The 15,480-nt window shown below is 38.3% G+C and overlaps 1 protein-coding gene across 3 annotated transcripts in view; it reads left to right on the top strand.

Moving 5' to 3' along the window:
- The window catches only part of LOC107591862 (protein tweety homolog 3-like), a 68,778-nt gene extending 57,332 nt beyond the window's left edge, over window positions 1-11,446 (top strand). For 2 of the 3 annotated variants that reach the window (XM_016281150.1, XM_016281145.1), the window contains 3 exons: window positions 1,849-2,022; window positions 2,942-3,017; window positions 11,111-11,446. In XM_016281150.1, coding sequence (XP_016136636.1) covers window positions 1,849-2,022; window positions 2,942-3,017; window positions 11,111-11,185 — 325 coding nt within the window. In that variant the 3' untranslated portion in view covers window positions 11,186-11,446. Of the gene's footprint in view, window positions 1-1,848; window positions 2,023-2,941; window positions 3,018-6,343; window positions 6,446-11,110 lie in introns of all 3 variants that reach the window. The other variant, XM_016281139.1, reaches the window with a different exon arrangement.
- Window positions 11,447-15,480: the final 4,034 nt, after the last annotated feature.

Raw genomic sequence — 15,480 nt, 5'->3', positions numbered from 1 at the left:
GTGTTAGCTAGAGTAGTACTGAGGCTGAACTACTGTACACTGAACGAGTTCATAAAGCTACCAGCAGGGGGCGGCCCAGTTCTGTATATTTATAGCACCACACTCTTTTTCACAGCCCTCCTGATAATGTGAATTTTTCTCCCTCTGGTCACCATCAGCTTTCTCATTCACGTCCATTAAGCTAACACTGCAGATACATCCCATTCTGTTCCTGGTTGCATGTAATCCAATCACAGACCAGTGGACACAGGAGAACAGACTGTTAGTGGTCTGTCAAGAGTCACAGAGTCGATGATAAAGGTATTTGTGTGGTTCCAAGCTTTCCCTCAAATGATAATGTGTCATATCTCTAAGAGGGAAGAGCGGATCACATGTTGCTCTCTTGTTCTCTGTGGCTGAAAGCAAGCAGAGGAAGAATGGCAAGCACATGCCTGTTTGTCATCAGTAGCACAACAGAGAGCGCCCTCTGCTGTTTATACCACAGTGATATTGATAGTTGATAGTGAAGATCACATAGAATTTATTAATATACAGTTGGACATATCACAGTGATATGACTCCTATTTCTCCTCTATTTTAAGTGGATTCATCCGTTTCACTGAAATTTTGGCTTTCCACTTGGAATCAAGGTGTTGTTTTTTTGACTACGCTGATATGCATGTTTTGTGATATTTTATGTTGACCAGTAATACTAGTCACTAGTATAGTACACTACGGTTCAAAAGTTTGGGAAAGATTTTTTTTTTAATGTCTCTTACGCTCATCAAGGCTGCAATTGTTATATTAAATGTACAGCAAAAACAGTAATATTGTTAAATATAATTTCAATTTAAAATAAGTTTGCTATTGTAATATATTTTAAAATGTAATTTATTTCTGTGATGGCAAAGCTGAATTTTCATCATTACTCCAGTCTTCAGTGTCACATGATCCTTCAGAAATCATTCTAATATGATGATTTGCTGCTCAAGAAACATTTCTTATTGTCAGTGTTGAAAATAGCTGTGCTGCATAATATTTTTGTAGAAACCGTGATGTATTTCTGTATAAAGTTCAAAAGAACAGCATTTATTTGAAATAATATTTTGTAGCATTATAAATGACTTTGTCACAAATTTAATTTGTCCCTGATATTTAAAAAAGAAACTTACCGACCCCAAACATTTGAACGTAAGTTTTATTAATTTATTGTTTTGTCCCCATCTTCATTTATTCATTTTGCTTTGCTGGAATTTACTGTATTGTTAATTTTTAGCATCAAGAAAACTTTCAATAAAATGACATGATTTTTACCTGACAATACATCCCATTGGTGCAGGAGGTGGTGCTAATTAACAGCGGGTATTTCGCTTCTATCAAGTGTTGCATACAGGTGACAACTCTTTCTGACCTCAAGGGGGTCCCGTCTGAGTTTTGACACTGCTTGTCAGCTATCTGCAGTGTCTCACTCTGCTAACTGGCAGTTTTACTCCAATTCACAAGTGACTTACCAGCAATTCACAAGTTGCATGACGTTGGGCTGTGTTGACAGTAGCTGTAGTTCACTGACAAGCAACACAAAATCGCGTTCAAAATCGGCAATGAATCGCCTGCGATTTTGAACGCGATTTTGTGTAGCTTGTCAGTGATCTACGGCTCTGCGTAGTAAATGCCGCTCCATCTGAAAGCACGTGCTGGAGATTTACTAATAATCACCAGAAGCGGCTTTACTGACACGATAGATTAAACGATATCAAACTACAGCTGATGTCCTCTGAAATCAATGAAGTATCACCTTTGAACTCAAGCCAGTTTGAACTGATGGATCTGTTTCTGTAATGTGTATGCTGTGTGTGTTTGTGCATACAGGCCTGATGAGGACAGTGAGGAGGAGTCCATGGCTCATGGAGGAAGACAGAATCATGATAACCTGTACCGGGTGCACATGCCCAGTCTCTACAGCTGCGGCAGCAGCTACGGCAGTGAGACCAGCATCCCTGCTGGAGCGCACACTGTCAGCAACGCTCCTGTTACTGAGTACATGTGAGTTAAACACACACACACACATATGACATCAACAGCCAATACACATAAACACAGACTGAGCACATACAGGTCACCTTTTCCTTTCTGTGAGGGATTCATGCAGTATTCTGTAGAAATAATCCAATATTCCGTTTGAGCGATACTGAGTGATGTTCCCACATTTCTACTTTCTACTTCGCTAATCCATCTAATCCATGTATTCATGAGAAACACAGTCATTTAAGTGAAACATTTGTTTGTAACCTAAAGCAAATATGAAAAAAGTGTGATTATATCACAAAACAAGTTTGCTTAATGATGCTACTTAATTATAATATTAATATTATAGTAATATACTAGTAGTAATATAATAATACTATTTTATGTAGTATAGTAATAATAATTACGTAATAAAAACATAATATATCTTATGTTTGTCTTAACAATAACATTATTTTTAGAAATACACTAATATTCATTATAGCTCAGAATTGTTTATACTTCTACTACTAGTAGAATTAATAGTAAAAAAAGGTATATTCATCAAAGTATCCAAAAAATATTAAGCAGCACACCAGTTTTCAATATTGATAATAGTAAATGCTGCTTGAGCTGTAAATCAGTGTATTAGAATAATTTCTGGAGGAACATGTGACTCTGAAGACTGGAGTAATGATGCTGAAATTTCAGCTTTGCCATCACAGAAATAAGTTACATTTTAAAATGTATTAACATAGGAAACAGGTATTTTAAATTGCCATGATATTTCATAATATTACTGATTTCACTGTATTTTTAATCTTTAAAAACATTATAAAAAATTATATTGACCCCAAACATTAATAGTGTAAATAAGCAATAACCGTAAATTTGAAATGAGTAATTAGTAACATTGCTGCAGGAGGATATATGATCTTTGAGTGTGTTTTGTCTCCAGGACCCAGAATGCAAATCTCCAGAACCCTCGCTGTGAGAACACACCTCTGATCGGGAGAGAATCTCCTCCTCCATCTGTAAGTATCTGCACTCGTCCTCAGTGAACAACAACAACACACAATAATCACAAACACACTAACACACCACAGAGTCATTTTGACAGCCTGAATGCTTAAATATTCACCTCAAATAGCACGTACTTGTAGTCTGCTTGTGTAAATCAGTGATCTCCCCCACTGTAGTTTCACTGTACACAGCAAGTCATTACAAAGAGCCCTGAACTCTGTTCAAGTAAATATCTGTTTGGATGATTGAGTTAGTGAGAGCTGACCGCAAACCTTTCAAGCCAACTGCTGTTGGACAAAAAGGTTTTAGGAATTGGGAACTTATTGCTTGCCCAATCTTACAGAACAGTTTAGGTAGAGTGGAGATTTATAGCCATAGATCAATGTCTCGTTGATTTTTCGTGTGTGAGGAAAAAGAGAACCGAGATTTTGAACCAGCTGCCCACTTACCGACTCGAAACACGGTCATATCAACACAGTCACCTGAAATTGCTGAAATCGGGCTGTTAAGCTCAGCGCTCCGATATGGAATGGAGGGGATTAATTAAACGAGTGACATTTCACATAGACTTTTAATGTATTTTAACACCTCTTTTGGGGAGCCAATCAATATGAAGCTCCCAAAATCAGATCTAGAGCACATTGCAAACATAAGCATCATAGTTGGTGGGACTCTTAGCGTTCACTCATGAACAGACGCTAAGAATGTTAGAAGGGTGGAACGTTTCGGCACGCACTAGGACCGCGGTTCAACTTAAATCTGACAACGCATCTGTAATATGGTTTCTGATAAATAACACGTAAAACAAACAGGGTTCGGCTAATATATGTTTCTGTTGATGGATGCACATTCTGGCTTCCCAATACATTACAACAACAGCGATAAAAAATTTAAAAAAAAAACTTGGACAAACCATTCACTCTTGTTCAATGCGAATGCCGTATGCTGGAATATGAGCAGTCATTTATTCCGTCATCACCCGGGTGCTGATAGCACGCACGCACAGATGAGACCTGAACAGCACACGTTGATATCTGTGTATAAGCTAAACTCGTTTAAGCTTTGCCAGTTTAAACATTTAAGAGTCAGAGCTTTCTCTGAAATATTGTTTAAATGGACAAATTCACACAAAAAATGTCAAAATGCCCGTCTTGGTAAGTATCCTATAGCAGACATATAGCATGACGATTTGTGCTACTGTCAGATTTTGCTACCTCCTATTAAAACAGATGGTAGCATAATTCGATAGCGAAAAGTGCTACCTATCAGATTTTGCTTCCAGCATGATATTAATAAGGTGTGAGGCTTTATTAACATGTACACCTACCCCAACCCTAAACCTACCCTTACAGTAGGATAAATACAGTGTTGGTAGCATAATCTGATAGGTAGCATTATTTGTCAGAACACCGGCTGAACGTACTGTATCAGTGCTTTCTCTTAAAGTGACAGCACTTTCTTAATATTAATCAAACAGCAACAACAAAGAAATCACTCACTGCTCTTGATTGAATAGCTTTTGTAACTTTAATAAAGATTAATCTTTCATTTATACAGTCACATATGCAATGCTGTTTTACATTTCATTACTTTATTCAATTTCTGTACCCGAAACGTTATACATCTGTGTATAAGCTAAACTCGTTTAAGCTTTGCCAGTTTAAACATTTAAGAGTCAGAGCTTTCTCTGAAATATTGTTTAAATGGACAAATTCACACAAAAAATGTCAAAATGCCCGTCTTGGTAAGTATCCTATAGCAGACATATAGCATGACGATTTGTGCTACTGTCAGATTTTGCTACCTCCTATTAAAACAGATGGTAGCATAATTCGATAGCGAAAAGTGCTACCTATCAGATTTTGCTTCCAGCATGATATTAATAAGGTGTGAGGCTTTATTAACATGTACACCTACCCCAACCCTAAACCTACCCTTACAGTAGGATAAATACAGTGTTGGTAGCATAATCTGATAGGTAGCATTATTTGTCAGAACACCGGCTGAACGTACTGTATCAGTGCTTTCTCTTAAAGTGACAGCACTTTCTTAATATTAATCAAACAGCAACAACAAAGAAATCACTCACTGCTCTTGATTGAATAGCTTTTGTAACTTTAATAAAGATTAATCTTTCATTTATACAGTCACATATGCAATGCTGTTTTACATTTCATTACTTTATTCAATTTCTGTACCGAAACCGTGACTCAAAAACCGTGATACAAACCGAACCATGAGTAAGTTGAACCGTTCCACCCCTAGTTAGAAGGTAATTAATTATTTGAGTACTTGTGCACCACCTAGTTGACTAAGAAAAACTTAAAAAGATTTGCCATAAAGCACCAAAATAAAAGATCCCCTTGAGTTCACTTAAATCTTGGCATTACAACTGTGAACATTAGGTGGCGCTGTTGATACATGATGTTGAGGTAATGAGAGATAATGACGTGTGCTTTCAGATGCATACATTATTTTGGTTGTAAAGGTTATCTTAACATTTACCGTTGTTTGGCAAATTTTCGTGGGTGAAATCCAGTCATGGGCAATGATTTCCCTATGCAGATTTTACAACGGGTCAAAAACATTACGGGTCATGAAAATGACTTCTGTCCGAGCTGTGCCCCATACATCGCTATGCTATTGACATTAGACAATGGAATTTTTTTTGTTGGCGACATTTTGCTAATGTGACATTTCCTTTGACATTTGGTGTATTTGCTTCATGTCAGAGTCATGCATCCCACCAGATGAGAATCCAATTTTATGGTTCTTTAAGAAACTCAAGTCAACAAAAATAACATATTAGTGCTTACCCAGAAGTTATATGAAAACCTATTTTTATAATATACATTAATCTGATTAGCAATCAGTTACATATAATTTTTACATTCCAATAACATGCATTACATAATTTTTATGTCTAATAATTTTGTATCCATTTCACAGACATATGCTCATTATTTTTATTTATTTTTTTATTTTTTTTGACATCAGTTACATGACCACAAAATTAGTCCGTGTTTTTTTTAAGAAAAATTGTCTCTGGACAAACTTTAAATGAAGCTTACAGCTAAAAAACTATGTTAAAATGGATTAGTCGGCTGGTAGTTTAGGTGAGATACAGATTGTCAGGACTTGCTGATGTAAGTTAACCCCACTCACACCCGTGTGTCTGTGTCTGCTCACACCTTCGTGTCTGGTCTTGTGTCTTCTAGACCCTGCGTGTGTGTTTGGGAGTGCATGTGTACGTGTTTCTTGTGAGCTGGAGATGCAGTCAGTGGTGTCTATCTGCTCTACACTTTCTTGTCATTTTCTTTTCTGCAAACCCACACAGTTATATTTGACATCCACGGACAGTAACAGCCGTCACAGCTGGCAGTTAAAGCCATCGGAGAGTTCCCGCTCGTTTTGGTAACCGCCTCAGCTATTCCAACAGGTACTCAAATGCCCCATTCCCATTTATTGGCCCATCACCCTCCCTACAAAAACAAAAAACACAACAGCGTGATTCCTTCCCAAATCACCCTCACTCTGACCCAAGAAAGCTGCCCTTGCCCCTGGTGTTTTTGTTGTGTGGATCCCTGGTCTTGTCATCTGTGAGGTAGCATGTTCTCCCTCCACCAGCATTAACTATTCCAGTATCTAACAGATAATCCAATTTCCAAGAACACAGAGAGGACTAAATGCATTAAGGTAGACATTAACGGAGAGAACTGCTTTTTAATTTAGTTTAGCTAATGATTAGCATCCTAAAGGTGCATTCACACTGACAGTCATTAAACTGATGGAGGTCACTGAGCCACTATATGCTATTAATTTCTAGTTTCTAGGTTGACTGTTGAATCAGGCCACAGATCACTCTCTGAGCTCTCATTGGCAGTTGACACATCACATCACTGCTCATTTGAATAATGTGTGTCACTGTCATTCATTTCACTGACAATCAGCACGCTTTATATCTTGGTCACACTTTATTTTAATGTTTCCCTGTTATAGTGTAATTACACAAATAAGCACTCGAGTCATATTTCTCTGTCAGTGTGAACAAAAGTAATGTAACGTCCCGTAGTCGTGTTTTGTGTAATATTAGTTATACCCTTAATGAGTGATTACTTCTTTTTATCTTTAAAATGTATATGTTTTTAATCTTAGCTTGATGTGTTGAAATTTGAGTTTTAACTAAGAGCTGTCAGCTCTAGTCGCTAAATATGCAGCTGTACACTGGTGATGATTAGTGTACACTGGATTTGAATGTACAGGCTTTTCTTTCTTTTAGAAACAAATGTGACTGAGTTTGTTGATACCTGTCTGAGGGTATGAGTCATTATCTTAGTATTAAGGCCATTCGCACCTGTTTGAACAAACCATTTTGCAAATGTAATCAGGAGATAGAGTAATTAGCCAGTTACATTCATGCCACACTTAAAGGCGTCAAGAATAAAATGAGCTTAAGGGTATCAAAAGAGGATTTACATTAGTATTGGGTCATTTTAGGTCTAGAACAGTGGTTCTCAACCTTTTTTTCCACTGGGCCGCACTATGGTCCAAGTGCAAGTCTCACGGGCCTCACGCATATCATTTACATATTATGTCACCAATACAAACCAACCAGATTTATAATAGCCTATTATAGCCTAAATATTATGATATCTAATCGATTACATTGAAATAAATAATTATACTCCCCATTAATAAAACACCTGATGCTGTCGGGAGCAGACCAATTTTGTGAAATTCGGCTCGAAAGTAGGAACCGCACAATGAAGTTGCGATTGTAAGTTGCAGTCTTTAAGGCGCGCACGGAAGCGTGACTTGACGCGCGACGTTGCAGAAAAGGTGCGTTCACGAATGTAGCCTATGTTGATCCAATATGTAAAGCACTTTCGAATTTAATAATCTGAGGTTCTCTCCAGAGATGTTTTGCCACATTTCTGCAATTAAGGATGATTGCTGCATATGGGTGTTTCCTTTTGCCTGAACTGGAGCCCTGCATTTCAGCCCGGGCCCAACATGCCCCGACTTTTTTACGCCCCTAGGGCCGGGCTTCGGGAATATTTTCACATCATAGTTCAGACACGGGCCGGGCATCTAGCTTGTTTTAGGCTTCTCCTTATTTTTATATTTTAGACATCCATCAATTAGTGATGACATTTTTTTTTTTGCAGCGCTGGTGCAAACAACACGAGACCGTGCTGCTGCGACTGTCAAGAGCAGCTCGACGGTGTTTAGTGTCCAGCAGCAGCAGCATGTATGGTGCATGCCGTCAGCACAGCTGAAGTGATATGCGTTCAAATGCACGCAATAGACTAAAGCTTGCCGCAAAGCAACGGCAAAAGAAATGACCATGAATGTGTCAGGGGGAAATAGTGAGGAGATATTTGAGTTATTTACTAATAAACTAGTGTTTTCTGAGTCGGTGTCGCAAGGATGAAGTTGTCGATCCTAACTCGCCATCTCCTCATTAGACGCGCCTTTAGAGAGAAGTGCATTTTTACAGATTATGATTATAATGAAAGAGTTTTTGATTTGTTTTATTTCGTTAAGTAGTAATTTAAAGCTTTCTATAGATATTATAGATATTTATTATGTCTGTGAGGCATGTATTCGCTGAGTTTCGGTTCACACTGAAAAAAATGCAAGCGATCACGCTGGCGCCTCCATGTCCTGCAAAGCGCTTTAGCTTCCACTCTCCGCACAAACTATTGGATATAGTGCACATTTATCTAGGTTTAACATTAAAACATTGTTATATGCTTGAACTGTTTTACATCTATAGATTTTATTTTAGTCAAGTCGTGATGATTTGGGAAGGCTAAATTTATCAAACATAGGCTATGATCAGCTCACTGTCTGCCGCTGGCCGATTGGTCGTTACTTTAAAAAACAAACTTATATTTAACGACCAAAAAATGCTCCAAACGTTTTTCTAAATTACCTTAATAAAAAAACCATTTGCCATTACATACAAAACTTAACTATTTTAATATACTGTAGCTGAAACGGTAGTATAAGCTGTTTTGGGAGAAGGGGAAAAAAAGACAGGCTCGGGTCGGACTCGGGCCGGTAATTCTGATAAGCTGTCGGACAAGGGCCGGGCTAGGGCCTATATTTGAGGCCCGTGCACGGCTCTAGCCTGAACATCTTCAAGTGAGTGGCGGGGCAAACCGAAAGTTGATGCTGAAAGTCCAGCACTTATACCTTCACTGCTGCGACTACTCTTGTTTGTATGCGTTCCTTCGCTGGCATTTTCCACATTTCGTTTTTCTCCCTTAATAACAAATGTGTCCATTCTGATGCTCAATTTTACCGAACTAATGGCTACTGATGACTATTTGAATTGAATTCTGCCAAAGTGCACGCTTGTAAGTGTTCGTTAAATGCGTAACGTTAATTACGTGAGTAGGCTTCAGGTCTGCTCATGTCTAAAAATAATATATGAAAAACAAAATTATTTTACATAAAAACATTATAGATTATATTTGTTTAGTACATTTTTAAATTAATGTAAAAACTAAAATGAATTGTAAAACTGAAAGTTATTTTTTAAATTGTGTTCAGCGGGCTGCATTTGAATTTGCGAGGGGCCGCGGGTTGAGATCCACTGGTCTAGAAGTATAAAGATATGTCTCGTCTTTTTGTATATCAAATCATGTTAGTGGTTAGGTTATATGTAAGAAAAGTAGAAAACGGAAAAGTAGTATCTGTTCAATCTATCAAAACAGCAAGCAGTCAGTTAAAATATGCTTTTTGCCGTTTAATAGCAAATAAATAAAAAATACTGACTGCACTAGTTCACTCTATGCAAACGCATTAATATTGCATCTACAAGGCTGTCTAAATGATTTTGGGTGTGCTGTGACAGACTTTATTATTATTATGGATAAGTGTTATTGTAGTATAATTTTGTTATATTTTGTATCTTCATTTTGTGTTGGGAGGTTTTGATTGTTTTTGTCATTTTTATTACTGTTTTTTTTTTATTAATTTTATCCAAGTTTTAGTTACTTTAGTACAATTTAAATAATATAATCATTATGCCAAAACAAGGGTATCAAATCTTTCGAGGTACAGCTTTGAAAGAAAATTATAATCCAATAAAAATATTTGGAAAGCATGCATTATACATTTGGGATGCACAATATCAGTAGCATTTCTATTCTAATCCGATATTACAGAATTTTTATAATTTATTGGCATCAATATTGGTTACTTAAAGGGATAGTTCACCCAAAAATGAAAATTCTGTCATTAATTACTCCACCCTCATGTCGTTCCAAACCCGTAAAACCTCTGTTCATCTTCGGAACACAAATTAAGATATTTTTGATGCATTCTGACAGCTCTCTGACCCTCCCATAGACAGCAAGGGTACTACCACCATCAAGGCCCAGAAACGTAGCAAGGAGATCGGTAAAATAATCCATGTGACATCAGAGGTTCAACCATAATATTACGAAGCTGCGAAAATACTTTTTGTGCGCATAACGCGGATACGTTGTTTTCAAATCAAAGCACAAATAACGTAGAAAACGTATCCGCGTGGTGCGGCAGAGACCGAACAACATACGCTGTTTATGTTCAGTGGATATTCTCCAAAAGGGCGCTAGGGTGATGAATTGTTGAATAAAGTCGTTTCTTTTTTCTTCTTCTTCTTCTTTTGCGCACAAAAAGTATTTTCGTAGCTTCGTAATATTGCAGTTGAACCCCTGACATCACATGGATTTTTTTACCGATCTCCTTGCTACTTTTCTGGACGTTGATCGTGTTAGGATCCTTGCTGTCTATGGGAGGGTCAGAGAGCTCTCAGAATGCATCAAAAATATCTTAATTTGTGTTCCATTTTTTCAGCCATAACAATTTTAAAAGTATATATTTTTTTCATTTATAATAATTTATTTATGAAATAATAGTCATTTACAGTGCATCCCTAACATACGTCCTTGAAATAATGGACCACCATCTTGGTTTTAATACCAGGTGTAAACAGCACCACTGTGACAGGCATGTTTGCACTATATATAGCATGTTCTTTTGTCTGAAAACTAAGTCTAAAATCTAAACGATTTAGTATTTTCTTTTCTCAATGTTTGTCTCCATCCAGTACACATCCAGCATGAGGGCCAAGTACCTGGCCAACACCCGGACCGACCCCAACAGCAGTTCCTCAGCAAACTAGAGGAAAACTGTCTCTTTTCCCTTCAGTCTAAAGCTCTTACTCATCCACATGTTGTTCCCCCAGCCCAGACCAGTTTCACCCCAGGCCCACCCATCCAGCCATGTTGATCTTAGATGCGTGCTCTCCATCCCAGCTGATAAAGGACGCCCTTGCATCATGTAAATACTGCTGTCAGAGGAATGTTCCAGAGGCCGCTTGCGCTGTTTCCAGATGGTTGGTTCAGTTCAGGCAGCTAGTAGGGATACTCTCAGCCCTGGCTGCTTTTGTGCTTGCTAATGTCTGTTTTTACAAATAGATTACCAGCTAATCTTTAAATTAATCTCATTAATAATTTAACAGTTTTAAATGTAATTTTCAGCAAATTTCTAAATTAATATGTAGTTTTTGTATTCTGTACATTATATGATGTAAAGCTATTTGTTCTTTTATATTATATTTTTTTCATTTATAATAATTTATTTATGAAATAATAGTCATTTACAGTGCATCCCTAACATACGTCCTTGAAATAATGGACCACCATCTTGGTTTTAATACCAGGTGTAAACAGCACCACTGTGACAGGCATGTTTGCACTATATATAGCATGTTCTTTTGTCTGAAAACTAAGTCTAAAATCTAAACGATTTAGTATTTTCTTTTCTCAATGTTTGTCTCCATCCAGTACACATCCAGCATGAGGGCCAAGTACCTGGCCAACACCCGGACCGACCCCAACAGCAGTTCCTCAGCAAACTAGAGGAAAACTGTCTCTTTTCCCTTCAGTCTAAAGCTCTTACTCATCCACATGTTGTTCCCCCAGCCCAGACCAGTTTCACCCCAGGCCCACCCATCCAGCCATGTTGATCTTAGATGCGTGCTCTCCATCCCAGCTGATAAAGGACGCCCTTGCATCATGTAAATACTGCTGTCAGAGGAATGTTCCAGAGGCCGCTTGCGCTGTTTCCAGATGGTTGGTTCAGTTCAGGCAGCTAGTAGGGATACTCTCAGCCCTGGCTGCTTTTGTGTGAGCGTCTCTGTAATGATATGAACTTCATTACCTACAGATACATTGAGTGATGTGTGTGTGTTTGTTGATCCATGCTGCCCTTGCTCATTTGTGGTGCTCTTGCCAGAGGTTCAGAAAGGTCCAGAACTGAAGAACTGGACGGGGTTTAACGCCCATAACCCTACATTTCTGCGTGGCCTCTGTCCTCTGGTCATTTGAAGTAATGTGATCTTTTCCATTTGCAGGACCTACTGCCACATCCCGACTCTACAGTTTACATCAGTGGCATCTACTGTAATATAACTTGGTGGTTCCCAACCCTGGTCCTGGAGGCACCACAACACTGCACATTTTGCATGTCTCCTTAATCAAACACACCTGATTCAGGTTATCAACTCATTAGTAGAGACTCCAAGACCTGAAATTGGTGTGTCAGAGAAAGGAGACATGCAAAATGTGCAGTGTTGGGGTGCCTCCAGGACCAGGGTTGGGAACCACTGATATAACTGAACCGATCTAATCTGAATAGTGTGAGAGCAATGAGAATTTTCCCAGAATTCAATAATTGGGTTCCACTTGTTTAGGCTTAGATGGCAGTTTTTAAATATAACATTAGCAGCTGTAATGAAATGGTGAGAGAAAGAAACCCAGAAACATGCTCTACTCTAGTAAACAAATGCAGACGCCAAGAACGATACTCGAGAGGTTACAGAGCCAGATGATTTTAGTAGATTTATTCACTGCATTACTAATATAGTCCACTTAAATGTATTTGTATTTGTAGGAGTCGTGAATGCCGCCATCTGGCAAGACGCAAAATATATTCGGCACAATGCTCACCGTGCATTGGTATTCACTAGCAGTAAGCCATTTAGTGTACATCAGATGAGTGTACTTGATTATGTTCACTATAGCTGCAGACACCAAATAGTGCACTATATTTCAGACACAGCCCAAGGTTTCTCTTCAAAAGTTGCTTTGTCATGACATTCTTCTACTTGTGTATAGTATATTTCGGGCCTAAATCTGTAGCATACGCAGGTTGTGAGGAGAAGATTGTTTGGGATTTTTTTTTGTTTCTATCTGATTTACAGGCTTGAATTTTCAATGGGAAATTATGGTTTGTAGATGCTGTTTACCTATTGAAGTTCTTGTTGGGTTTTTCTCAATACACATGGACTGAATTATTACTCATTTAACTGGGCTATATCCACTGCCATTACTGGAAAACCTGGACAACTGCTATTACATCCAAGTATTTTCAATCTGAATTCAACAAAACTCTAAAAATGCTTACTCTGATGCAGGGACCATATCTGAACCTTCAATTTGTCCTACTACTGTACAAACACGGAGACACTGGGACCAGCTTGGGCGATTGGTCATCGCTTATCTGTTCTAGGAAAGAAGCTGTGAGGAGTTCATTGTAGTGTACACAATGTAGACTTAACATTTGGAACTTGATTTTGCTGATCAGTTTAGTCCTCAGGAAAGGGGACACCAATATGGCAGGAAGTAAAGTCATCAGTGGCCTGTCTTTTTTCGTTCAAAGAAATGGAAGAGAGCCCACAAGCCTCAGCAACTTGTGCTGTAATTCAGTGTGACTTTCAAAGCCCGCAATTTCCTGGGCTTGTTGCTTCTGTACCACAAATTGCTTTCATTCCCAGAGCTGAGGGGAAACTTGCCATCCCTGAAGAAGATATAAAAGTGATGTGCTGTCATACAGAATATTTTCCCCTTGATGAGAGCACAGACACACAGGAGGCTGGCATCCGATCAGGGTGAACTCCCTTTCTCCTCAAAAGACCTCTCTCATGTTGTAGACTGAGTCTAGTATAAACACGTCTCCCCTCTGGACCTTATAAAGTGGTGCCAATGTTCTCATACCATGGGCATCATCGTTCTCACCTTTGCCCACACCTCAGGACAGGCTGCCTCCTTCCTCAACCTGCCAACATGTCAATTTCAGGACACCAAGTCCAGGTCATATCCTTACCACATTTTCAGGGCTCAACAAAAAGTCTTAACATTTTCACTTGCCACATAAAAAAATGCTACATTTTTATTATCCACATGCTCTAAATTCTTCATGATAAAGGTTCATAATTTATGAAGAATAGATAAAGCATTGGTTTGGCCATTCATCCTTACTGTTGAGCCCTGATTTTCCATCTCATAGAGATCTGCGTGGGCTCTGCATGCATGCATGCTGTTTAAATGCGGACTAATGACAAATGCCAATATGGCAAAGTTGCTCCTGAGGTCCCAGACTTTTATGAAAACAAGCAAGAACTTCATGGAGCAGATTACTAAAGGGATGTATTACAGCTAAAAGCAAGCAGAGCCTTGGATTGTGTTACTCAGCTGTTATTAGACCATGTGAGTTTTTTTAGCTTCTCAAAGGCATGGTCATCCTATAAATGTGGAGTGGAACCATGTTGTGTGCTACTGATGCTTGCATTGGTTTCTCAATTGATGCTTTTGTGATCAATGATGAGGTCTGAACATCCTCGACTGTGCCAATAACTGACAGCTTTCGTGTATCTCTAAATGTTTTGCATCCTTGAAGTGGACTCTCGTGAGCTCTGCGTGGCCTGAGCAACCAGATGAGACACCTTTGAACGTGAGCCTGACGCTGTGGGAGTATTTGTATTTTTTCTCTGTAAATGACCACGTTAGTGATGATGCAATCTCTGTTTTTGTGTCACCATTTACTCCTTGGTAATGTCATACTGCAAAAATAATGTATATACAGTATATTGAACAAATGTTTGCAAGAAAAATGCCCCATTAAGGACATGAAATTGTGATGTGATCTAGAACAAACAGGATTTTTTTTTTTTTTTCATTTATTAGACGGGGCTCAATGCCAGTTCATTTAGTGTGGCTTCCTTTTTCTTCTCAGTTGGGCCTGTTGATGTGACCTATTTGTGGACATGTCAGTGTTTCTGATCATAGGTGAGATTTCTTGAAGTTTTATTAACAACAGAAAATTATTTCTGTCACTCAGGAAACTTTTGGGGGCTTTCTTTGCAGATGTTAACTCAGTTGTGCTGTCAATATGGGAAACTCAACAGTCAGACTCCACTTTTACTCAAAAGTAAGAACAGAAACCGTAATCACATAACACACACACATACATACAGAAATGATTTTTTAAAGTTGCAAGTAAAACAAGTATTATTGGAGTGTGTTTTACAAGAAAATGCTTTCTATTTCAAGACTTTAATACATGTTGTGCTACTTGTAGTTTTATGTAATTATTTGTCAAATGACAAATTTGCACTTTCTGATTGAAAATAGTTTT

Source organism: Sinocyclocheilus grahami, unplaced genomic scaffold, assembly GCF_001515645.1.
Source record: "Sinocyclocheilus grahami isolate Dianchi unplaced genomic scaffold, SAMN03320097.WGS_v1.1 scaffold9.1, whole genome shotgun sequence".
Lineage (NCBI taxonomy): Eukaryota > Metazoa > Chordata > Actinopteri > Cypriniformes > Cyprinidae > Sinocyclocheilus > Sinocyclocheilus grahami.
The sequence above is the reverse complement of the archived record's forward strand: the minus strand, read 5'-3'. Positions and strand labels throughout refer to the sequence as shown.